The 26,635-nt window shown below is 40.9% G+C and overlaps 1 protein-coding gene and 1 long non-coding RNA gene across 3 annotated transcripts in view; one reads left to right on the top strand and one right to left on the bottom strand.

Moving 5' to 3' along the window:
- WNT7B (Wnt family member 7B) overlaps positions 1 to 24,265 on the top strand; it is a 96,438-nt gene extending 72,173 nt beyond the window's left edge. For both annotated transcript variants that reach the window (XM_052790514.1, XM_052790513.1), the window contains exons 3-4: positions 10,921 to 11,192; positions 22,421 to 24,265. In XM_052790514.1, the coding sequence (XP_052646474.1) occupies positions 10,921 to 11,192; positions 22,421 to 22,900 (752 nt within the window). In that variant the 3' untranslated portion in view covers positions 22,901 to 24,265. The remainder of the gene's footprint in view (positions 1 to 10,920; positions 11,193 to 22,420) is intronic.
- Positions 2,572 to 17,613, bottom strand: LOC128143364 (uncharacterized). Its single transcript, XR_008235736.1, has 3 exons — positions 17,232 to 17,613; positions 9,335 to 9,454; positions 2,572 to 3,239 (listed from the first exon to the last, which is right to left on the bottom strand). It is a non-coding gene; the product is annotated as an uncharacterized LOC128143364 (long non-coding RNA).
- Positions 24,266 to 26,635: the final 2,370 nt, after the last annotated feature.

The following is a 26,635-nucleotide window of genomic DNA, read 5'->3' as shown; positions in this document are numbered from 1 at the left end:
ATGTAATGAAATCTTTTTTCCTCAGTAAGAATATAAAACAGGATAATGGACTGATAGCGGAATATTTTAAGGGTGGGATCTCCTTTTCTAAAACCACCATATACCCTCAGCAATTAGACTTAGATGACTGCTGCCAGCATAGTTGGAAAGGCTCACTGTGCAGGGAAATCTGGCTTAACTCTCTGATGGGATAAGTTTAGACTCTCTCCCTTTCTTTGCATTTTCTGCTCCCAGTTTTGGGGCTTCCCCACGCATCTTGGTAGCTTCTGAAAGTCTTGCTTTTTTGGTGCCTAACTCTCTCAATGCTTGGTAAGGCTGGATTCCTATTTCAGCCACATGGAAAACACTGGGTGGAGGAACATCTAAAAGATAGGCTTTAGAGCCAACATCCCTTTGGAGATTTAGCTCTAGGTGCCTAGCTCTTGCCCTATAGATGTAATTAATTTCTTATACTGTAAACATTGGCATCTCATCTGAAAACAGTACCCCATACCTGCAAAATGTCTTGGGCTGGGCTTGCTTGCTACTGCTCTTGCTTTGTATGTGTTTCCAAAAGGGGGTTTCTAGATTAATACATATATATATATATCAAACAATTGTGTTGGCTAACATAAGAAGTGAGTACTAGAAAAAAGTCTATGCTGACAAATAGAAGAAGGCAGCTTTTAAGATCCTGCTTAAAGTTGCACATGTCTTACTAGCAGTCAGGAAATGTCATCAACTCCAAATGGGGACATGAAAACATTTAGCATCTCTCTGAAACAGAAGCAAATGCAACCTCAGCAAAACTTCTGGCAAGACACTTAAATTAGTTATTTTATTTGAATTAAAAGTAAAGGAAGGATGTGGATCTAATGCTATGCAGGTACGGCATGTGAAGAGGTGTGAGTGCAGAATGTTAGGAGTGGATTCTAAGTGCTGTGTAGTTCTCTGGCAGGCATGGTGATGCTGAGCATTGCTGTGTCCAAATTCCTTTATGGCTCTGGCAGTAGATGACCACTTCAATACTATGCTAGAACAGTATGTGGAAGAGCAGAGCAGAGAAGTCCCAGTCCCAGGAGCTGCTGCTTCTTTCTTGGAGCTCTCCTGTCCCACCATGCAGCTGCATGGACATGCTCCCTGAAAACAGGGTTGAATTTGTGTGTCAGTTGTTGGTTGAGAGGTCTACAGCTAAATTGCTCTGTGGCCTCCCCACAAAGAGAATCCAACAAGTGGACAGCTTGTTCTCTTACAGGTCCTTCTGCCATGTGCATAAATGTCTTAATGTCCTTGTGCCCCTGTGAAAGAGAGGTAATAGTATCTCTCTTCTGTTGCCCTCTCCAGCTGAAAGATGCAGCTTCTTAAGGCAAGGACTACCTCTTGCATAAACAGATTTGTGTCTAACACCAGTTTAAGCTGGGTATCACTTAATATATCTGTAATTCAATAATTATGGCAAAGTGGTACTGGCCCACTAATAGGCTCTGCACAATATATTGAGGTAACATTCATGATTTAACTAAACTGCCTCAAGAAATTCTGAAGCAAGAGCTGAAATTTCATCTGCAATGTACACAGATATTCGCACCCACAGACACCCACCCACAGACACTCTGGCATGCCCAGGTATAGCAGCTTAGTGCTTACAACTATTCATAATTCAGTGAACCCTTTAAAAGGTGTTATTATTTAACATGTTTCTACAGCAAAGCGCAGGTGTGCACGGTGATTTACAAAAGCATACAGACATGACCACTGCCCTCAGGGATTTGTTATCTAGGTTAGAAGTGACATAAGATAATACAGGAAGAGATGACTTCATGCAAATGGCAGTGCAGATTATTTTTAAAGAGCTGTTCTTCAACACAGTATATTTATGACAGGCCACTGAAATGATTGAAATGAGTTAATTAAAATACTGACCCAGCAGAGAGTCCACTGAGAAGGTCTGATTCTGCAAGGCAATGACTTCTTAATATTCATGAGCATGGTAGTAGGGATGACAGAGTATTTGTGAAATTGGGTCCATAGCAAGGTCAAATATAATCACAGAATTACAGAAGAATTTAGGTTGGAAGGATGCTCTATTGACAGCCAAGGAGAACATCCATTCTGAACTGATTCATTCACTAAAGGCTCAAGCTTATAAAACCCACTCACATGAAAATCTCAGTGACTAAAATGGTTTGGTAGCAACCTACCTTGCTGTTTTATGCTACTAAATTGAGCATGAAGCTGACTTGAAAACAAATTTACTTTAAAAATGTGGTAGTACTGTCCTCCATTTCCCTGACAGGTTTAGAGTGGAGGTTTCTTTTCTGCTGGGTTTTGGTGTGTCTTTTTTTTTTTTTTTTGATGATGTGGCAAGCATATTTTCTATTTCTTAAATCAGACAACATTTTCCTTGCTGAACACCACACAAATATCCCAGAAACCTTTAACAGGCCATCTTGTAGTGCAAGAACGCAATCAAGAACAAACCTAAAAAAACCCCCAAATATGTTCCCACATAGCTATAGATTCCCCTGCCTTTTTCTTAAATATTGTTTTTTGTTTCTCCTTGTGAAATACCCTTAAAAAAAAAGACCATAATGCATTGGCAAATCCTGTACATAAGAACTGTTACTGTGAATAGATTGAGGCAGTTGAACTATTAGAATTGAATAGAACAGAATAGAACAGAACAGAATAGAATAGAATATATAATAACATCTGGTTCCTCATAGCGCCATTTAATTTAAGGACTTTAGCATACTTTAGGACCAGTTTCTCTGAGATGCCTTCAGGAGTCCATGTTTTCCAACATGGGGTGCAAAGAACCTTTTAAAACCCCAGTATGCTGCAATATGTCTCCAGCCGAGCTTTCACATATTACGATTTATCAAACCACTAGTCATCACTGAAAAGAAAAAGCACCAAACATTCAGCAGGGAATCATTAAGTCTCACAATGGGATGTCAGTAGGTCAAGAAGAGAACCCAGGCAGGAGACGATCTCTCTGCTCCAGCTATTGCTTCCCACGTACTACTTTGACAGTATTTGCAGTAGCATTGTGAAAACACAGCCGGCTGTGACACTGCACAGGCTTTTCTCAATGTACAGTGTATCTGGGAACTACCACCTCATGCTTTGTGCACTGTGTATTTCTCAAGCCATGCTCTTGTGCATTCTTTAAATGAGTGCTTAGCACCATGTTCTGATTAAACCTTGACAAAACCAAGCAGTGGCGCTTTGGGATCAAAACGTAGTTTCCCCATTTTCTGTAAGAATGAGATACAGATTGTTTGTTAAGGCTGAGTTAGTAAGAAATACTTGCTATGACAAATATAGTTTTACAGGGAAAGACCAAAAATTTCATATTTCTCTGGGCATTTCTAAACGTCCTCCCAAAGATCACAGCTAACTTGCTAACCTCACAGGAGCTGTCCCAGAAAACTCCACCAAGGCACATGCTGCCAAAACACAGTCAAAAACACAGCAGAATTATGCTCACTTTGGAACAGAAATGCTGACTATTGTTTACGGTTGCCAGGAGTTAACTGAGTATGTTTAGGGGATAAACTAAGTAAAAAAACCTTGTAAATTGTTGGAAGCCTCATTACAGAAACTACTGTGGAAAGTACCACCAAATCTTTAGAAAATAACCATGAAATTGGAAAAAATGCTTGAAAAAATGTGGAAAGCAGAGTCATAGTAAATAGCTCTTTTTAATAGACATGCTTCCAAAAGTATATAAATAGTGACAGCAAGGAGCTGCAATAAGGCAAGTGTGAAATAAATCTGGCTCACGTACAACCCATTCTAAAAGAAAATTTGAGAAACCCACATGAGCAACAGAAAACAATCCAGTTGACAGAGTGATTCTAGACTGATGGCCAAAATTCTGCCACCTCCAACCATAAAAACTTAGTGGGAGTCTAGAGATGAAAAATGCTGAATAAGAGAAGAATCTGTAAATAAACCGTTATGTCATAGCACTACACATTCTCGGCTTTGAAATCTGCAATGTTCTCTGTCCCAACCACGTGTTGCTGGAAATAGACATCATGAGCAGTCTAGGAAGGAGCTGCTGAAATCATGTGCAACTCCTGCTCTAGCTCTATCTGGATGAAGTAAAATTAAACAAAACTATTTTGATTAGACAGTAGTAGGGAAAAAAAAAAGATTTTAGGGAGGAAATGGGAAAAAAATAAATATTGTAAAGAGAACATTACCCAATGTGACCATTGGAAGGCTCCATTGGATTTGACCAGAAAGTCCTGCCAGAGTAACAGATATTTGATCTGCACGAGGTTCATCATTCAGGAGCACTTCTGAGCACATGTGCTACAAGAGGACCCTCATGACCACGGGTGACGATATCTGTTTTTTTGACAACAGGCTACACAGTAATCATTCAGTCGGTGCTTTCTTAGTGAGTGGAAGATGAAGAAAAAAAGCTGGTCCACTACTCAGTGGAGCGGACCCCTGAGGAGTGTGTAAACCAAGGATAATGTCAAGAAGGCCAAGCACTTCTTGCATCAGCCTTCACCAAAAAGGTCAATGGTGATAGAACTAATATTATCGAGAGGAATACCATCACAGCATTAGACAGAGGGAAGTATTTGTCCAGGTTGAATGCTTTCCAGTTAGCTGTCCCTCATCTCAGAACATTTAATGAAGCCATTTTAGAGCCATTAGTCCTGACAGCCATTAGCGCTGAAAAGTTGTGGAGAACTCTAATTAAGAAGAATTGAAAAGACAAATGTATTGTCTTTGTCTAAAAGAAAAAAAGAAAGGAATTATAGGACCAATCAGCTTAACTTCAGTAAATGAAAAAATATGGGAACAAAAACCCATTTGTAAGCTCATAACTGAGAACAAGGAGATGAGTAACAGTCAGCAAGGATCTGTCAAGAACAAATCATGTTAAACCAATCTAATTTCCTTCTTTTGCCACCCAGAGCCTCAGAGGCAGAGAAGCAGCGGTTTATATCATATATATTGGACTTAAATGAAGCTTTTGACACTCCTTTCTATGACATTCTCATAAGAAAATCAAGGAAAAGCTAACTAAATGGGTACATACTATCTGGAAATTATACTTGGAGGGTAGTTATCAAAATGGAAGGGTGTACTAACTGGGTTTCCTTTGTGATCTGTGCTGGATCTGGCACCAGTCAGTATTACACTTTTGACTTGACCAAGGGAATAAACTGTGCACATTGAATTTACAAATGATGTCAGGCTGGGAGGGACTGTAAGGAAGTTGAAGGAAGTTTGGGTCAAAATTGAAAATGATCATGGAGAAATAGTCTGGAAAAAAAAAAAAGAAAAAAGAAAAAAAAGAAAGAGGAGGCAAATCAGAAAGACAAATACACGGGGATCTGTACGTGGGAATAATCAGCTGCACAAATGCAAGATGGGAAACATCTGGTGTGATAACAGCTGCACAGAAGACAACTGCAAGCTGAGTAAGAGTCAAAAACGTCCTGCTGCTGTGAAAACACCATGCTGGCATGAGTAAACAGGCGTGTAGCATGCGAGACATATGAAATGCTCCTTCTGCTCCAGCCCTGAGCAGGCAGGGCCTCAGCTGGAGCTCTCTGTCGCATCTCCGGCACCGCACTGCAAGGCACAGGCCAGCCCATTGGGAGAGCAGGGGGAATGACCAGAGCTTCTGAAACTGCCCTGCGAGGACTGACGACGGAACACATCTAGAAAGGGGTGGAAGTCTTTAAATATTAAAAAATTAAAGGCTGCTGCTAGAAGGGAGCAATTGGTTCTTAGCATCTGTAGAGAAAGAAGCAGTGGGTTTGTGTTCAGAAAGACAGTTTCAGGTTAATATTGGTAAAATGTGTACCAACTGGGGTCCTGAGGCACTGGAATAGACTGTGGAATCCCCACCACTGAAGATCTTTAAGAACAGGATAAATAAAAAGCTGTCGTGAAGGACACCTGTGTTATTAGCCTACATTAGGGTTGAGGGATGGACTAAAGACCCTCCTGAGGTTCCTGCCAGCCCTGCTTTTCTATGGTGGTTTTTCTGCTCGTGCAAAGTAATGTCAGTGGTCTATAGTTCTGACACGCAGCACGGGGTATAGTAAATTAGAGGGATAGAGAAATTAAACCAATCCCTACTTTTAGACTATAAACCCGAGAAGCCCAAAATTGATTACAATGGAAATGCAAATAGAGAAAGGATCTGCTCCAGGCAGTGAGAAAAATCCCACTGAATTGTATTGCCCCTGAATGGAACCCAAAGAGAAGAGCCTGTACTATTTTCCTTGAGAATTGCTAATGAGCGTGTTGAACAAAATACGAAATTACAAAGGAACTAAACTTGTCTGTAAAAGTCTTCATCCAGCCCTACTTGGGGTGCTGTTGTCTGAGTCTTAGTTTACTCATCTAGATGTATCTATTGTCTTTTGCCCATAAAAAATGACTCAACGTGTCCTCAGCTCTCACTCACAAAAGATGACTTGTTGAAAAGGATAGGTTTGGCAAAAAAATCAAACTTCTGCCGTGGTTCGTTTCTTCTTACCACTGACCTATATTGTATTGTGTCATATAATCAATCTGGTGTCTACAGATGGTGTAAGTACATGGGGAATTTGTTTTGTTTAACAGCAGCACATAGTATTTTTCTCCATCATTGTTGATTCAAGATTTAGCAAATTACTGGCTAAACAGTGTATATTTTACAGTTTAATACTTAAAGTTAAATTACAGTTCTAATGGCTGACATTCAGTGGCACTCTTATTCATCTAGCTGCTGACATAAGACATTTCAGAATGATGTTTGGGATAGTAATATTCTCGGCTAGTTACTCAGAAAAGTGGATGACTTTGCTAATAACTACAGAACAGTTAAATCTTTAACCCCGCACTCACAGCTGAATGATCAAAATATATATTTAGCATATAACATTCTCAGCTGATTATGGTTACATGCTGAAAATATGCTGCTGAATATGTGCATGCTAGAATGTAGTAAACTACAGCAATTATAGAACTTGTAATAATTTCCACATCAGACCATACTAAGTTTAGCGCTCATTTAGCAGTCTGAAACTTAGTCAGAGATGACATCTAAATTAGGGGTAAAGTATAGGCTGCTCCACAACTCCAACAGCAGATAAATAGGCTCCTCTCACCTTATCTGCCAGAAATCACTCCTTTTAGGAAGCAATGATCCAATATCTGTCTCTCTGAGCAGCAACTGCCTGCATTGCTGGGTATTAGAGCACTTTTAAAATACAGCCCTCTGTTAGAATGCAAATGAACTCAAGCAAACGGCAGTAACTCAGCCCAGCAGACCACAGGCAAGACTTCTTTCATGGTCTGGTAGATTGCAAGAAGTGACCTTCAGCACCTTCACCAAAGACAAACGGCTTCATTTCAATTAGCACTGGTGGTGATCTCCCACTGGAGTTACTAGATCAGACAGTTATCAGATCAGACAGAGTAACATTCACGTTACTCATAAAAACATTCATTCTATGTTTTGGGAATTAAATCAGAACGGTCTTTGACACCAAAGCAAGCATTTCTAAGAGGGAACCAGTGGAATCCAAGGGCCGCACAAAAAAGTGTCTTTTCCACCAAAATAAAATCTTGACAGAATTATTCTGGTCTACGTGACAGAAAACATTAAGAAGTCAAACAAGAATTTTTCTTCTGAGACACAGATAGTGAGCATATATAGTGCCAAATAACTAGGTGACCAGGATATTCACTGGAGAAAGAAAAATCTAGCTTCAAAGTTAGGTCAAATCCCAAATCTTCTGCTATTTATAACCTTTCCCCACTTCATGAACAATTCTGGAAAGACTTGTCTCTGTTTTGTTGCAGAACAAGAATATTTCTGAAATCTCAGAAAATTCTATAAAATGAGATTATTGTTCTCCATTCAGGTATCACCACAATCATTACTCAAATATTTTTAGCTGCCTAACAAAGGCTTCCTTAGAACTGACTCCAAGTGATGACATGCTAATGGAAAGCTTTGTGTACAGCAGACACATTATTTGAGCACAGAACAGAGGTTCCCCTCCCTCCCCCATCAGCATTTCCTGATAGACTCTACTGATCCTAGGACTTTAGAGAACTGCTGAGGTAATGCTTACACTGAAGTTCAAGGGAAGTTTTGGAACATCCTCTAGTTAAAAAAGACCAGAACCAAAAAAACTTAATTCTTAGCAGGACAGCTTAACTTGCAAAAGGAATCTGATTTTCAAGCCAGATCTTATTTCTGAGCCCTTCTTATTTTAGAGCTGCATCGAAACAGAAGAGTAATTTCTTCAGAGAGTCAATATGTTTTCCATTTGGTATTATCCCATTACTTGAGATAATTCCATCACTGCTATAGCTCTCAAGTGGGTGAAAGAAAGATGTTTTCCTCTATTCCTGAAGGTAATCAGGGGTGTAATGGGAACAAGGGGGAGCAAAAGGAAGATAAAGACAGGATATTCTTTAGTTTTACAAAACCGATCAAGGGAAGCACCATGTGAAAACTCACGGACAGGTCACAGACACAGTGGCCATGATAAAATGGCTTACCTTCTACTCTGGATACATGTGGAATATATTGAGCTTAAACATAAAACATAAGCAACCTCTCTGTGGTTAATCTCTGAGTAAATCTACTGAACTGTAGCTCACAGCTGCTGTGTTCCCTGACAGGAATATGTTTCTGCTTGTTTATAAGCATTTCTACATGTGTTTCAAAGGTGTCTGAACCAAAAATTTTCCTGGGTCTGATTTTGCATTCTCATTTACCCTCATCCTGAAGAAAAGGAAACCATATGTATATATATAGTTTCTATTACATCTCATATTTCCAATCTTTCAATTTATAGATTAAGAATAGATTTTTTTTAAAAGAAGATGAAGAAAGAAATCCTGCAAGTCAACAGGATACATTTTAGAACATGGGTCCCAGATTTGACTTCAGCTGGTGGGTGAAGAAGGGAGGACTGAATATTGATACACGTTTTTAGAGAACACACTAGGAACTAGAACAGTGGTTCCCAAACTTTTTTGGATTGCTATCAACCCTCAGAATTTCTTGTGGACCACCAGGCATCGTTATCATCAAACTTTTAATTGAAAACACTATTAAAAACAGTGTTTAATATGGCTCTGTGGATTAGCTGCAAACCCTTTACCATGGCCTCCTGGACCACCAGAGTTCTGCGGACCACGGTTTGGGAACCACTGAACCAGACTACACACATCGTACACCCCAACAAAACACTTCTGTGTCTGAAAGCAAAGTCAGTCCTTCTATTGCATGATGTACTCAAAAAATACACAAGTCGGTTTAACCTTCTTGGTACCTGAAGAACACAGCACCCTTTTGTTTTTCTCTTACCTTAAGTTTCTTTTTTATTGCTCTGGAGAAACAAGTAAATGGTGCCAAAAACCAGTTTATGATTGTTTCTTGTAGGATCTTTCCCATATCCGGCAGTGGTGTAACCTTTCAGGAAGCTATCTATGAAAATAAGAAATATAAAACATAAAATATCCCACACTGTGCACTGGTCATTCAAGAACAGTTATGATATCTATGAATCCTAAAATAAAAAATTAAAAATAGCTTCTAAGTTTTTGGGTTTTTTTTTCTCCTCTGGAAAATTTGTTCTTTTTTTTTCCTTCCCAATCCATTAACGATGTTAAAGCTCTGTGTGTGGTCATTATAGCATTTCAGCAACTTTCTGCAAATACTTTACAGTTATTCTTTGGCTGCAGTATTACAAGATTGTCTGTTTATCACCAGATAAACACACAGAGGAAAATGATGATAGCGCTAAGAAGGGAACTTGTGAGGAAACGTTATAAATAAGAACAGCAAAACACCAAGGACCGTGATCCAGCCCTACATTAACTCAGTGACAGAGTGTGGTCTCACGTGAGAGCAGGAATGGGCTGTAGCATCCCTTTTGATCGTTCTGCCTCTGTATCTCCTTGCTTATGTGCATCCCACAGCCAACCACTGTCTAGTAAAGAAAGGGGGCTTATTTACCTCTCTTCATAGACTCGATATCAACAGCTATAACATGGACTTGGGAATGAGGAACCGTGGCAAGTAGTGGCATCGTAGAAAAAAAAAACCTTTTTTCTAAAAAGACTTTTTTCTGAACAAGACTGTGCTTCCATGACAGTATATCTGTCTCACTTGTTTTGGAGAGGAAATAATGCTGCCACAGCACTTCCATACCCCTTGTATGCTCAATAGCCAAGGTAATGCAGAGGTTTGAGTCAGAGTGGGAGTGGAAAAGGGTCACCACAGCAAAACTAATATGCAAGAGAAGTCAGCAAGCAAAAGGGGCAGCCTCTACTTTACCTTGAAAGAAAACAAAACCTACCCAGCCCTTGCCTTTATAGGCCTCTCTTGCAATACTTTACACTCAGCATCGCTAATGGATGCTACTGGAGCATTTGTAAAGGTGGATTAATAATCTTCCCCATTTGTGTCCTAGCCCTCTCACACATCTGAAAGGGTCTGGTAGTTTTTTTCGTCATCTGAATGTTTTTCTTTTTCCATGCAGTGCCAACGGTTAGAGGTAACTACGGTTTTCCGGTGAGCATTGCCGCCAGTGACTCGCTTATTATTAATCTGAAATAGATAAAGGTCAGCTTGCAAACCTGACTAGACAGTGCAAAACCAAATCGTGTTGCCTCACTTCACCACTGTCCAGACTCATTGCCAAATTCCCCTCTGGTGAAGGGGGTCAGGTGGGACTATCATATGGCTGGTGCTTACACTGGGGTAACACGCCCCAGTTGAGCTGAGCATTTTAAATCCATACGTAATTCTGTAAGAATGCGAAATACACACTTAGCAGTAATGCCCGCCTCACGTTGCTGCCTGACACCATTGCTGTAGATAATGTGTGTACTTTAGTAAGTAAGTGCTGCCTTTCTGCCAACCCATCAGCTTTTGGCTTCTCTCCACAGGAAGCAGGGAAGCTGCGTTCACCTATGCCATTACTGCTGCCGGGGTTGCGCACGCTGTCACGGCCGCCTGCAGCCAGGGCAACCTCAGCAATTGTGGCTGTGACCGAGAGAAACAGGGCTACTACAACCAGGAGGAGGGCTGGAAGTGGGGAGGCTGCTCTGCGGATATCAGATACGGCATTGAGTTCTCCCGGAGGTTTGTTGATGCCCGAGAAATCAAAAAGAATGCACGGAGGCTGATGAACTTGCACAACAATGAGGCTGGAAGAAAGGTATTCCAGAAAGGACGAGGGATGGGGAAACGTGTGCGCTGGAGGACGGGGGGAGGCTGGCTTGGTGGCAGGAGGCATTCCCCCAGAACTTACTTACCCCTCTCTCTGCTCTTATCCCACACCCACGTCAACTTACCTGATGGCATCTAATGTTTACATTTTGTTGCTGTTTCTTTTTATTCAGAGCTGGCCATGTATTATAGGTCCTCCCCTAAACGTTTCTGCTTCCTAAACCTTCTTTCCACTCCCACTGATAAGAGAGAGGAATTTGCTGGAGCTGTTTGGCGTAACGATAAATCTTTGCTTTTCATCTCCTTTGCAAAAATCTAGCAAGAGATGTTGGGGCTTGTGATGGGACAGGACTGAGTGTCTGCATTGCTGAACTCTCACAGCACTTGCAGCTATTTATTCCAGCCAAAAGCGAAACAATTCTTTGACCACAGCTCCAATGAAGTCCACGCTTCATAGCAAATTCACAACTGTCCGTTTCTCACTGGCGGGCTACAAACGGCTGCATAAGTGTCACTTTGGAAGAAGAAAGTTTCATGTCTACAACCATGACTGAGTAGCTTGCAATGGCAACAATAAACATCGTGGAGCTACACCAATTTATGTCCATTGATTAACAATCCTCATAGCTCTCAAAGCTTGCCCTTTGAAAAGTATAACAAGTCTTTCTACGTAATATATACCTACCTCAGGAGAGATTTTACTATACCCTTCAAAGTGTTTTCCCCCAGGTAAAAAAATGCTGCTTCTACCCTCCAGTGCTGTAGGAGATGCCCCGAAAGTTAGACTGAAATTTTCTCCTCTAAAACAGTGTGTGCTTTCAGTCCTACACCGAGCACTAGCTGCTGAGGTGGGCAGAGGTGGTTGAACTGATGGTGATAGAAGCAGTACAATTATCCTACTGCCTGTATTTTGCTTATTAACACTCAGTCCATGCAGCAAAACCTCCTGGGGATTGCAGTTGGCTGTGCACTGAAACTGAAGGTGGTGTATGGGCAGTTATCCATTGGGAAGAAAGTCTATATAAATTCAATGTGGTGAAAGAGACCAGTTATGGGGCATAATCTCAAGTGTAGAGACAGGATCAATACTCGAATGATCGTTGATGCTGAGGTCTCCAGATGTGAAGGAGACAGCTGATCGAAGAGCCAGACAGAAAAGCATCCTTAAGAGGGGCACAATCCTTTTTCCCAAAACTTGCAGCCACGGGTGTAAGAGCACCTCATAGTGCTGTATGAGGTGCTCTTGGAAGACCAGCAGCTTGGAAGACCGGCTCCAGGTCTGATCACTTCTCTTAGCCTGGGCGTTGCACCTTGGTGTCATGCATTGTGTTTGGATGCAAAAGAACATGGTAGCCACAGGTTAAACTTGCAAGGGAGCATTTATTACTGCTGGCTGCATTATCATCCCTGCTTAAACTGGCAACCCTGTGGTGGGCACTGTGCCACCCCCCTCCGAAATGCTGATGCATGTCCTCTTTTGAACATGTTACAGTCTAGATGCGAAAGAGGGATAAAAGAGCAAAAGCGGGTGCATAGATGAAGAACAGTGAAGTCCCTTGCCCAAGGACAGAAGGCGGCTCAGTATCTGAGCCAGACACTGATTCCAGGTCCCCCAATTCTAAATATAGCCCAGTAACCACTAGACCACATTGCTGATTCTTATTAAGCAAATTATATTTTTACTCTTCATCAGAATTTCATAAGCAAGGAGACATAAGCAAACCAAAGAAGTGTGTGTTTTTACAGATATTTCTGGTAGCAGCATTCATGCAAATGCATTTCTTCTAACATTTCTAAAAACTTAATTTTTTGCAAATGTTCTTGCACAAACAAACGATAACACTCACTTTAATGTTTTTGAGACGGGAATAAAAAGGCTTGTAAATACTGACAATATAGGGTTTTTTTCCCAAATACCCCCTTTTTTAAATAGTATTTTGGAATTTACCCACATTTTTGTTGTTGGCATTTTTCAGTAGTTATTTATACCATATATATTCATTGTAATGATTAATGCATTGTATTGCTTTCAAAAGCTAAGCATGACTGAAAGGATTTGGTGTAGCTTTTTGTTTTTGTTTTTAAGTAGAATCCGTCAAATCCTGAGGAATGTGCTCATATAAAAGATGGTTTGGGGGTGATGTTTAGAAATAATGTTGGTGTTATGACATACATTCCCATGAAATGAATATGCAAAGTTGTACAGTATATAATACTTAGTGATTTTGGTTCATCTGAGATCATCTGCTATTTGTATAAATTAGACATTCTGAATTCGAGACTGACTGAAACTTAAGGTTAGAACAAAACTCTGGAAACTAGGATATGTTTTCTTTGTTTCTGGCTTGGACTTTTACAAAAGCAGCCACAGAGTTTTGGACAATTTCAACGTGAAATCACAAGTCCCTTCTGAGAATCAAGGTAAACTTGACGTCTGGCCTACATTCACCTGAAATTTGGCAGTTTTGGGGGTCCTGGGTAAACCTGGATTGGATTGTGAGCCTGACACAAAATCTGAAACCAGGAGATTTTACTTACATGTGGACGTCATTCTGACATACTCCACATGGTCCTCATTCACACTCAAGTCAGAAATAACTACATTTATGTCTGGACGCTTGCTGAAGCACAACACTCAACCTCCATCTTCCTTCTTTTCCCTTCCAAAAATCTCACAACACAACTGGGAAAAGCTCGTATCTCTCTGAGTAAGACTCTGTCAGTACCATCCTGCTGATCTGCCTGCGACGTCTTAAAATTTGGAAACAGTTTGGAGCCAAGCTTCTGGTTCATGATTGCTATTATTAAGGACCAAAGTAAGGATATTTTTCCCTTGTTATGAATAGGAATAAAAGGTAAGAAGGAGACCACAGGCAACTCAGATTATTTTTTTACTTCTTTGTTGCTTCAGAAGTTCTCAAATAATCTTTTCAACCTTAGGGTGGGAATGCTAAGACGGTAAAGGAAATATATGCTTTTGTAGCTTCCTACAGAGATTTCACAGGACTTTCACCATCTAAAACCCCCCACATTTACATCTGTAATGGTAAGGCTCACAGTTCTTATTCAGTTGTACCGAACCGGCTTTTTGAATTAGGTAAGAACAACAATATTTAGCCAATAAATCGGCTACCTTCATTTTAGTCTTCTCTTTAAATCCCAGAGCCTCCTAAGAGAGAAACATGAGGAAAAAAGGATGCAAAGAGCTCCCAACCCCACCTACAGTTATTTTCAACTTGCTCTGAAGTCAGTGGAAGGCCCCTGATGACCTCACTAGACCTCTACCAGGTGGCCAGAAGCTCATTGCTACGATCATTATCCAGGACTCTGACCGCCAGTTTTGCCCCCAGAGCAATTATTTGGATGCTGTCTTATACTATCGCATGGCCTTTTTCATGTGCCGGGGCGGGAGTCTGGCCCGTCCTCAACCTCTCCCAGCACTTGTCCCAGACACGCCTGGGAGTCAGAGGCATTTGTAACTACAGTGTTAGACTATAATGTTTTGCTCTCATAGGGGTGTTCACAAAGGCTGGCCCGCTGGTATTTCACTGTCCTTAAAAATAGAGTCCCGAGGAATTTCTCTTTGAGGAAAAAACAGCACGCTGTAGAAATAATTGCACAAACTTTGCAAACAAAGTTTTGAGGGGGGGAAATAGTTCTGGGGGCTCTTTAACTTGAGTCTGGGGCTGAGATGTTCGGCCCAACACTCTGATAAAGTACCTCCTTGGAAAAAAAGATGATATTTAGGCTTTTCAGGGAATTTCTGATAACTGTGGAAAGAATGAATCTCCTAATTGCCTCGTGTTGCATCCCCTAATGGCTCTGCATTGCATTTCTAAGATTTGTTTCAGCTAACGGCAAGTTTGTGAAGTTTCTAATAAATTTGTAATGAATAGCACCAGTGACAAAATAATAAACTTGCCATCGGTGCCATTTGGAAGAAATAAATGCTTAGTGATTCCTGGTGACATGAGACGCTACTGATGGAAGATTTATGCTTTGTGGCAGAACAGCGCCGTGCTGTGTAAAAGAGCGAAGTAGCTAACTTCACCATCAGTTTTTAAATGGCCACTATGATCCAGGATGGAAAGTACAAGTGTGGTAAATGAAAACAAGCTCCCAAAGGAAGACTAGTGTAAGTCTAAAGCAAATGTTACTGAAAGAATGGCTTGTTGCAAATCTGAATGATTACAGAGAGATCTGTGGGCAAAACTTTTAGAGTAATGAAAAATTAAATACTAACAAAACCAAGTAAGCTTTGATGCTATTTTATGAGACAGCTTTCTACCATGTATTTTTAGAAACAAGTGTCTTTATTCTCGGATAAATGAACTTAGAAAGAGTAACATCTGGGAACGCACGCCATTAATCTTAACTTTTTGTTGAAAGCTTCAAAACAATGACCGTCTCTCATGGGGAATCTCAATTATAAAAATGGGGGGTTTTGTTTGTTTGTTTTTAAGGGGGGGAGCTAAAAGAACAAGCTGACAAATTGGTAGCAGATCACAGCTTTTAGCAAAAAGAAGAAAAGAAATGTTTCTAACAGTTTATCAATCAATTAGGCTCTTACGATAGACAATGACTGTGGTTATGCGGAGAAAAAGCTGGCCTATTTCTTTCTCTTCCAGAAACACACCCATCACACTGACTGCCAGCAACTCAGCCTGGTACCATCCCAATATTTATTCTTTTGTAATGTCGATGGGTTTTTCTTGTTGTTTTTTTGGAATGCCTGGAAGATGACAACATCTTATTTTACATTTGAAACAATAAGAGTGTGGGGACAAAAAAAAAAAAACCAACCAAAAATTCAGACTCTCTTCGGAAGAGATTATTCAATTACTTGGGACAACATTTCCATCTAAGCCATGGCTCGTTCTCACAGTTCCTGGCGCCACAGGACTGTGGTACTGGGAAGGGGGTTTTTGCTGACATGCTTTGGCTGTAGAACAGCTAATGAGGTGATTTGTGGGTCTCCATTCATTATATATATACATACACACATACATGCATATATATATGTAGAGTGTGTGTGTGTGTGTACATAATTATGGAAGTTTATACATATTTATATGTGTTGTCTGTGCGTAAAATATGTACAGAAGTGTTAGCTCCCTTCACCTCACATGAAACATTTAAATTAATAAGCTCACTTCTGCAAGATGCACAGCATGCCCTCTTACATTGCAGACTACTCTCACTGTCACCTAACAGACAAAGATTAGAAGCAATGCCCAGGAAAAGACTCTGGATGAAATGCTCTGAAGTCACAGTGGAGGCTGAATCCCAGTTTCAAAAGTGAAAGCCAACTAATTTTATGCTGTTATAAGCCTAAAATATTCTTTAAAATGTGACTTTGCTTCCTAAGTCATTTCAGTGATTTAAAGAATATGACTTTCCAGGTTTTACAGCCTTCCGTCCTTCATTTGCTGAAAGTTTCTTTCTCTAAGAGACACAAACTATTTCACTGCACATCCCTTGTGAGAACACTGATGAAAGAAAAGCTTTCGATAGTTGTGCTTCATGGCATACTTTCCACTTTCCCACTTAAATTGATTTGCAGACAGATACAAATCCAATTTCAAAAAGTTTGGTGTTACAGCTTGGGTGGGTTAGACGGATAACTAATGCTTATCCATATGTCCTGAATATGCAAGCTTTGGCTCAAAATCTCATGAGGATAGTTCTCCTGCTTCCAGTTGGGCTGGATTTACTAGCCTATTTTTTTCTTCCAGAAACACACCCTTAACATTGACTGCCAGAAGCTACATCTGGTACTATCCGACTTTTTGAACATTTTGCTTTAAAATTAGAGGGGGGAATAGCCAAATATTTTAGGACTTGCTAAATGGTTTTATTCTAGAAATGCACATGCCCATGCATACCATGTAATGTATGCAAGAAAGATATCATTCATCTAGTAAAATATTACAGCACCCCCTCAAACTTGACATCTCTATACTGCCTGGCAGAATAAAAACAGCAATGAAATATTTTTAACCCTTTAAGATGATATTTAAAATTTTACCTTCAAGCTTTACAGCAAATTCCATAGAAAAGAGAGTGAAGTACTGCAGTCACACTTGGTTTGGGGATGATTTGAAGTGTGCTTCTCAAGATTTTTGCTTTTTGCAACATTTCACTGTAAAAATAAAATTCAGAAAGTTGTAACCAATTGCAGCAGTTTATTGCTCAAACTTAGCAGTTTTCTCTTCTAGAAGGTAGGGAAGAGGCACGGATGGGTTAGGCTCTATAGCTCATCCTCATAATAGTAGGGACTTTCATCTGATGGGCAGCAGGTCCCCAAATCCCAGGCTTATTTTCCTGCTAGCCAAGAGGAGAACTAGGGTGAAGAGAGCAGTGGGCCTTCTTAAGGTTTTTTTAATGCATTCTGTGGGGATACTATGGGAGAGGGTGCTTTACCTAGGGAGGCAGGTGAAGGGCAGGAGGAGGTGAACTGGTGCCTCTTGGCACCTCAGAGGGTCCCTCGCCCTGCTAAGCCCTGGCCAGTGCCAGGGAAAATCCACCTCGCGCTGCGGCTGGATATTGACCCGCTGCAAAGCAGAGGCTCCCTGCTCCCATCGAAATAAACATAAGAAAAATAGGGATGTGACAAGAGAAGGAGTAAGCACGGTAATTCAGTTCCTCATCTCCCGTCCCACTGAGTGTAAATACTGTTTTCATGCTCGATGGAAGAGCCTCACAGAGGAGCAGAAAGAAAAGTACGCAGCTGAAGCATCTGTATTCCTCTCCTGCTGGCTCCATGTCTTCTCTTCACAGGGCTGGGCACAACCTGAGGAGACATGGCACGAACTGCTCAATTTTGGGCTCTGTGATCTGCTAATAATGAAGAATATTTTCAGGACATTTGTATTAGAGGAGAAGCATTACACCCTACTAATGCTAGTTACACTCCTGGCTATCCGAGTTAATAAACCAAACCTAACTTTGTTTCCCAGTCCATGAGATCAGCATTTTGTCAGCAGTTGGTGGACCCCAGGCTGCACTGAGACTAGGGTTAGCCAGTGCCCACACACCGTCGGCAAGCCATCGGCTCTTGCGGCTGCAGCCGCACGAGTATCAAAGGGGTGGTGACATCTTGCGACCGGGATCCATCTCTTTTGGTACCGTTATTACCCCAAACAAAAGTTGATCACTTGCATATTCGATGGGGGAAAACTCCTAAAGTCTTCTATTTCTTTTTGATACTGCAGTCAAAAAGTAATATGGATTTTGTTACATTCAACATCTGGTCCAAAAATGTGCATTTCCACTAAGGAAAACACAAACCAGAAAAGGCAAGCCAAAACAAACACACAAAATGTTACTATTGTTTTTACATATTTTATCCAGATAGGATTTTTAATATGTACAGAAACTGTATCTGATGTTATGCAGTTGGGTCTAGATACGGAACTTGAAAAAATGAATTTCTTTTCATGCGTATCATTTTGTTTTATTTCAGTCTTTGCAAATCTTTTTCTACTTAACTGGCAGCGGACAACCCTCAAATTGCATTTTCAGTGTATGATTTATATAGGTATAAAAATATGTGGGATAAGAAAGCTTTAACATTTTATTTCACAATTCATTTAACAAAGTAGCAGTAGTTAGAAAATTTTACTTGGCAAGATCATATTGGGGTGGGAGTGGGCCTGTATGTGGAAAAGGGACCTAAGGAATGTTCCTACGATTAGTCTGAGGCAGCACAGTCCAACGATGGGAATTTGCTCTGGGAGGTAGATCTTGCTGTAAACCATTCAAGATTAGATACGAGGCACTGACATGACAAATGAAACTGCTGAGAGAGTGGGTTGTACAAGCTAATGATTTTCAATCTTTAATCAGGCACCTAGCTTGGCATAGTGTATTAGATTTGAGTAAATAAGTACCTTTAAGGCTCAGGGTCAAAGCTTTGATGGGAATTTTGCTGAGGAAAATTGAGCTGGAGGGACAATTAGGAAGAAAAACGTTAGTCGCTCTTCATGCACAGCATTGAGCAAACAGGGTCAAATCCTGCCCCCTTTGCCAGGTCCAGTGGCACCTTGCTGGCAAGTGGGAAGCTGCTCGAGATACCAAGCAGACAGACGTACCTCTGGGAAAGCTGGAGCGTGCTGGCTCGTCAGCAAAGAGGAACGCTCTGCAGCATCTGGGTGGAAAGAGGGAAAAAAATGTTGCTTAGAATCTGCTTAGTTTGGACCTTGTATTCCCTGACCTCCAAGTTTTTGGGCACAATTTTATACCCACAGCTGACTGTGGGCACACAAATTATAGCATTCAGGAATTTAACTACCTGATGATTGGGCCTGTGCTCAGTGTTGTAACCCCAAGCATTCCACATTCATGAGAGAAGCCTCCAAAAAAATAAAAAAACCTGCGAGATTGGCTTCAGGATCATGAATTAATACTTTCTGAAACTTCTGCTTTTTTGAGCCTGCATGGCTTGCATTTGCAAGTTCTTCCACCATCATATACAGTGGGAACCTTTGAAAAAATACAGCAGTGAAATCAGATTTCTGTACAGCAAAATGTCTCACGAAACTGGACCTTCAGAAAGACAACAACAAAAGAAATCAAGACTGAGGATAAAGTTGCTGGAGATCGTACTGCAGAGGGTGCCAGGCAGCGCTGTAGAGAAATGGCAGCACCTCAACCAAATACACACACGCAGGCAAACATATATATACACACACATCCATATATAAATATACAAAGATATCACCTAGGAGACCAGAATGGGTGATATCTTTGTCTTTCAGGAACAATGACACTTTCTGTTGGAACAGGGAAGCACATCAATGACAGAGACGGAGGCTCCTTGGAGCAGCGTCCAAAGTGTTGAGCCCACACAAGAGTAAGGGGCCTCTCAAGCTTCACCTCCTCCCACTCTTTGAGCAAGTTACTGACTTGGCCTTTTTGACCAAAACCCAGACGACAGGAACACGCGCAGAACATGACAAAACATGTACTCTTCACCAAGATTTACTACTTAGGGAGAAGAGGAGCATGAATCAGGTGTGGCAGATCCATCCCATTGGCAATGCCTTCCTGGAAGTCCTTAGATCTTAGTGCTCTTTGGTGAAGGTGTAGAGAAGGTTGTCTCCATCCACCTTTCATCATGGATTTTGCTGCAGTTCTTGTGGTTGCAGCTGTGTGTTGACCAGCAGTTGAGAAAGTTGTAGAAACAGGCTACTTTCAAAAAACCATATTTCAGCAATATCAAGTAAAACTTATAAGCGCTTTTATACGTATCTACATGCACATCTAAATACCAATAGATTATTTTAACCCAGATTTGTGGAACAGGATTGGAATCTTGTTTGGGGGTCTTTGAAAAATCATGTCCTTCTGCACAGGCACAAAGTAGAGACAGAGGAGACCCTTGAGACCCCAGAAAGACTCTGGAGTATTTCATAAGGCATTCCTCTACTCCCTGCCACTGAAATGCTGCTGCTGCAGCAGGAGGTGGCAAGTTTTCTCTTTTTTCCATAGGGAAGACAGGAAGGTGATACAGTTTGGCAGTGACCTTTCCAGTGTCCCCAAAAAGCAGCTCATCACAGCCTAGCTGATTTTCTTTTTCAGAGTAGTTGCAGCTATAGGAACTTCTTCCATAACCCAGCAAACCTTCCGGGAAATCACCTCTAATAAGATAATTTGACCTTGACCTGGGAAAAGCCTGTGGTTCCAGAAGGTCTAAGGTATTTTTAATAGGATGCTCAGCTATCTTGTACTTGCTGCTGTATGTTGGCAAGGGAGAATCAAAACCAAATATTCTCTTTAATATTGAAACCCCAGAAATTTGGGAAAAAAACAAAACATACAATTTAAGTGAAACTCGAACAACTCAGGAGGGTGCCCTCTATTTGCCGGGATAACCAGATCTGTACAGCTTTTATTTTAAGGCCAGTTTCTTAAGCAGTAAGCATTTTTTTCTTCCCTTCTACTTCATTATGCCATTGTACTCAGATTTCGGCCCTTTTATCCTCTGCCCATTTCAGTCATGTTCTGGGATCTGCAACGAAACCACTACAGGAGATGGTCTGCAGCATCAGTAATGCTTTAAGACAAGCTCGGTAGCTCATATTTCTTTGTTAGCATCCCGTTGCGAAGGGGAAAGATCAGTTTGCTTTGTTCTTAGGCCTTGATTTTCATAAGCTAATGATGACTGTGGGTGTAATTGTGGTCAGGCTTAAGTGGTAGCGCGAGGGCAGAAAAACAGAGGCGCGCTTCCGTGAGGCTGGTTTCCTCTCTGCCGCGCACACGGAGCGGGAGGGCATCTGCTTGCCTTCCCCCGGGCGCACATCCATGCCCGGGGAAGGAGGGATGTGCCAGCCGTGGCACGGCTCGGCTGCAGCGGAGGCTGGAGGTCAGGAGCGGAGCTTAAGCCCCCGAGCCCACCAGTTTGAGCCCCTTCTAGGGACCATCTGATGCTGGATTAACCTCCTCTAGCAATAGCAATAATAAGGGCTCCCATTCCTCTCTGGCTCCCAGCTGAGCAGGACCCTTCAGTGGATTTTATTTCCTCTAACACGGCACAATTATTGCCCTAGTGCAAAAAACGTATTTGTGGCTGATCATTTTCTTGATAGCTGGGCTAGATGCTGCAAGGAGTGCTGCTTTTAAAGGAGATGGTATGCTCTGCGCGTTGAATAGTTAATAGGTATGCTGGTGTTACCGCTGCTGGTATAGGCAAAACTTTTAATTATGCAGTGAACATGAATGCTATTCAGCTACACAGTATATATTGTTCTGTGATATTAAAGCTGGTCAAAATTTTTTAAACATTCTTTGAACATTACTTAAAGCAGTTAAGATTAACTATTCTGAATCTTACAACACTTGAAAAAGACATTATTTTTCTTCTGTTTTCAAAATGAAAATGCTTTGAAAAAAATTTTAAGTCACTGGAGTCCCATGAATTACTTTGGCTCTAAAGACATGTCTTGTGAAATTTAAGTAAATATCCTCCCATATTTGGAGACAGAATGCAAACGTTTTCTAATAAAATGACAAAACGCTGCATTTCTGACCAGGCACCACGTAAAACAAAATGTCTTATGAGCATTCTGCTGGGAGGTGAGAAGACTTATAAGCATGCATTTGAAAAATTTCAGTCAGCAGTAATGAATATTCATATGAACTAAACAGACTGAGATTTAGGCAAGCTTGCAATACCGTTTTCCTGCAGTAACGATATGCAAATGTCTGTACACATAGGTTCTCGAAGAGAGAATGAAATTGGAGTGCAAGTGTCACGGAGTTTCAGGTTCCTGTACGACTAAGACCTGCTGGACCACGCTTCCTAAATTCAGAGAGATTGGATATATTTTGAAAGAGAAATACAATGCTGCAGTGCAAGTGGAGGTGGTACGAGCCAGTAGACTAAGACAGCCGACCTTCCTGAAGATCAAGCAGATTAAGAGTTACCAGAAACCCATGGAAACGGATTTAGTGTACATTGAAAAGTCACCCAACTACTGTGAGGAAGATGCTTCCACAGGGAGCGTCGGTACCCAGGGACGACTCTGCAACCGTACCTCTCCCAATGCGGATGGGTGTGACATGATGTGCTGTGGAAGAGGGTACAACACGCACCAGTACACCAAGGTGTGGCAGTGTAATTGCAAATTCCACTGGTGCTGCTTTGTGAAGTGCAACACGTGTAGCGAGCGGACAGAGGTGTTCACCTGCAAATAATGGCATCACGCGCAAATGAACAGAACAAATCACCACGAGTGAAGAAAGTGGAGTACAACAAACGACGACAGCATCATTTTGCACATCTAAACTTCTTTGGGAAAAAAAAAAAACAACCAACCAACACCACAACAACCACTCCCTCCCCACTACTTACACTTCTAAGGATGGTGCATTTTGGCTGGCTGGCTGTTGTAACTGCTTTGGAAACAAGGGCAACAGGATTAAGGTGATGTTGACAACCACATGAAACTTTCTCTCTCTCTCTCTCTCTTTTTTTTTTAAACTACAGCCTGGGTGTTGTAGAGTTCTCCTAGTAAGTGTTTTAAGTTATACATATCAGAGAAGCTGACTGCCTTGCAGCTCCCATGGAATTTAAAAGAAAAAGACACTTTCTTCTATTTTACAACAACAAAACCACCGAGCCCTGTGCAAATAAAGACTTTTTTTAAGGAAATGAAATCTTCACTGACTAGAACACAGCAGTCTTGCTGCAAAAACCTAAATTTCTAAGAAAGCAGGTAGCGAGAAAACAACTGGTAGGGAGACAAAAATCTATGGCGGAAATACTCCACTATCAGTTTGCAAAAAAATAACGTTCACAAAATTACATCAGCTGCCAGTGACACTGGAACTCTTTGAATGAACATTAAAAATAATTATTTATGTTTTTAATAGTATCAAAAAATTCTAAGCACTAACGGGTAGCTATGTCTTAATTCTGTACTAAATGTAAACTTATTGGAACTCTGACTTTATGATTTTTGTATTTGGTTCTCCCTAAGTTCTTCAATGCTACTGATCTGTTGTCACTCCACTATTAGAGAGTTCAATTACTGTAGGCCTTAAGCAATTACCAGAACTGAGCAAAAAGATCATGCAAAACTGTGGTTACAAATGCTTGATAAAGAATTTTCTTGCTTGCCTCCTGAATAAGAATGACTCTTTTTAGACTCAGGCTCGAGGCGTGGAGCACCTGCTCTCCAGCTCCTCGTAGGGAGACATGCTTCGACAAATATCAAAGGTTTTGCTTGGCCGTCAAAGGCACTGGCTGGATCTTCCAAGTATTGCATTTTGCCTTTAACTATTGAAAGTTAATATTACCGATAGTTTTAAATAACTTATGCCCAGTATGAACTGAGAAGTTAATAAAAATATGGTAGCTGAGCTCTAGGTTGCTGCAACCTGTGAGCTGTGGTGGCTTCACGAGCATAAGAAAGCTATAATTTGGGTTAGTCTGTGTCGTCATTATTCTAAGGTTGGCAATAGCATACTCCCTCGTAAATACATGAATGTTAAGAAAGAAGCTGACTTTTTACACCAGCACTCAATTCTAATTCACACACCTTTTCCCTGCGAGAGATTACTACTGTAAAATCTAGTGTTTTTAACACTAAGAGCCAGATATGCCCACTTATAACACAGCACATTTAATCCCATAAATGTTTGCTTGTAGCAAGGGTCCCTACCTGATTTTCCGAAAACTTGGATTAAAAATTTCCTAACGTCTGAGTATCTGCATTTCCAGCTTTTGTTTCATTTTATTACTTTTGTTGAGGGGCTGCCCAGCCATGAGCCCTCCCCATCTGACATGGGAGCACTTGCCACACCACACGGTGCTCTTGGGGCAAGGGGCTGGGGGAGCTACCGCTCCCCCAGCTCCCGTGCTGGATATGTGAATGAGCCAGGATTACCTCCATAATTTATGGGCCTGTATTATCGAAAGTAACTAATCACTTGGGGACCTTCATTCAAACATTCACGAGGACCTGTCTTTCTGACCCCAAGCACTTACGCTCTGAAAATCAGACCCCTTTGATGAGTCTCCCACGGAGCAATCCAAAACTGAAGAGCTCATTTTTTTCATTGTTGCTGTTGGTTTCTAAATACCAGCCTTGGTGCGAACGGGTGCAACTCCACAGAAGTCAACAGGGGCCCTCCAAAATGCTAGAGTCACCCCACATAACTTAAAGTCCCTTTGATTCATGGGTATTGTTGTTGAATAATAGTGATATACTGTACTTTCACTACATTCTTGACAGGAAGCAAATAAAGCTCCCAAACACAGTAATGCACAGTCTTATGGTACTAGATACTGTAAATATATTAGAATAGTATTTGTTAAGTACAATTGAGGAATCCAATTAAGTTATATTATTGTATATCGTTTAAATGTCTATAGAGTATTTTAAATTATTGTGATCTACACTGCGTTAAAAAAGAAAAAAAAGGTTATATATTATAACACCAACCACTCTGAAAAGTGGACCAAAGTGACACTTTCTCTCTTTTTTTTACATACCCCTATTTCAAATAGCTCTGTCAGCTATTGTAACACCACGGTAACAGTCCTATAATTGGATTCGCTGTCTAGAATATAATGTTTCAGAGCATCCTATAAAAGTTTTGCTCGTGTGGGGGTGCAGCATTCAGAAAGGTACTGTGTGGCACAAAGCGGGAGCTGACCACGGGAATGCACGGACTTTGAACTATGTCCCAAGGAAAAGCAGTTTTGGTCAGAAACCACCGTTACCACTAATATACTGAAACACCCCCCCAAAATGGTGACCTTCTAATGAAGGTGTCTGTGAACAGAAGTGGGTTACACATAACTTTTATTTTAAAAAAAATGTAGTTTGATGTCAAAGAACTGTGACAATAGAGGTTTGAATGCAACCAGCAACACAACGTGGTTTAACCATACCTTAGCCGTGACAAAACTAAAAATACTGTATGTTATTAAAGAATTTAAGAGCAAAGATCAATTTGTTTACTACGTTAATGTTTTACGGCAAGCAGAAAACAAAAGATGAAATGTGTTTCCATTAAAACTTAATTTTTTCCCCTTCTAGTTCCCTTTCTTTTTGTTTGTTATTCATTTAGAAAAAAGAAAGAAGGCAACAACACCTTATGCAAAGGCCATTTGTGTACAGGCTTCTCTGGATGAGAAACGATAGGCAGATGCCAAGTCCAAAGCAGTTTTTGTGTTTTGTGAGAAACAGTAACGAACACACCTGTGTTTGGTATCACAGTCCAAAGTCATCTACCTACACCAGTGGTACAGAGAACTGGCACAAGCACCAACCTTGTTACTGCCAGAGACTTCGGTTGGCTCAAATGAGAAGGAGATAAATGTTTTGTGATAGAAATGTGGCATCCAACTCCAAAATGGTTCTTGACCATGAACCTCACCTAACAGATTGGCAAACAGAGAGGAGTAAGAGGCATAGAGGAGAGGCTTGAAGGCCCTGACTTCAGCACTTGCACATGTTCCAGCTTATTCAAGCAAGTTATGGACACATCTGAAAACCCTACCTGAATCTGGACCTAAAAGATTTTACAGAATTTACCTCGGTCAGAATAGTAGCAACCTCCTTGATACTGAGAATAGTGTCTTCCTATACAAAATCTAAAGAAAATGCACAGCCTTTGTTGTATTTGCCCCTTGGGGAAGATATCCAGCATTAGATAAAGGTATTGCCAAATTCCACATGAACTAAGTCCAAAATAACTTCATTAAAATGAACTGAGTTGCCCTGGGTTTATAGCAGCATAAGTATGCACAGCATTTTAGCCACGGATGCCAAAGAAAACACTGCACCTTCTTTCTAATTACATCATGGGAAACTTGTTAATAGAGCTGCAGGAAGTTTTTATAGCAAATGGTAATATTACATTCATTTCTACGATGACATCTGGAAAGTAGATGAAACTCATCAAAAGGTTTGCAAGTCT

This window comes from Harpia harpyja, chromosome 6 (assembly GCF_026419915.1).
Source record: "Harpia harpyja isolate bHarHar1 chromosome 6, bHarHar1 primary haplotype, whole genome shotgun sequence".
Taxonomy (NCBI): domain Eukaryota; kingdom Metazoa; phylum Chordata; class Aves; order Accipitriformes; family Accipitridae; genus Harpia; species Harpia harpyja.
This window is presented reverse-complemented; position numbering and strand designations above follow the sequence as displayed.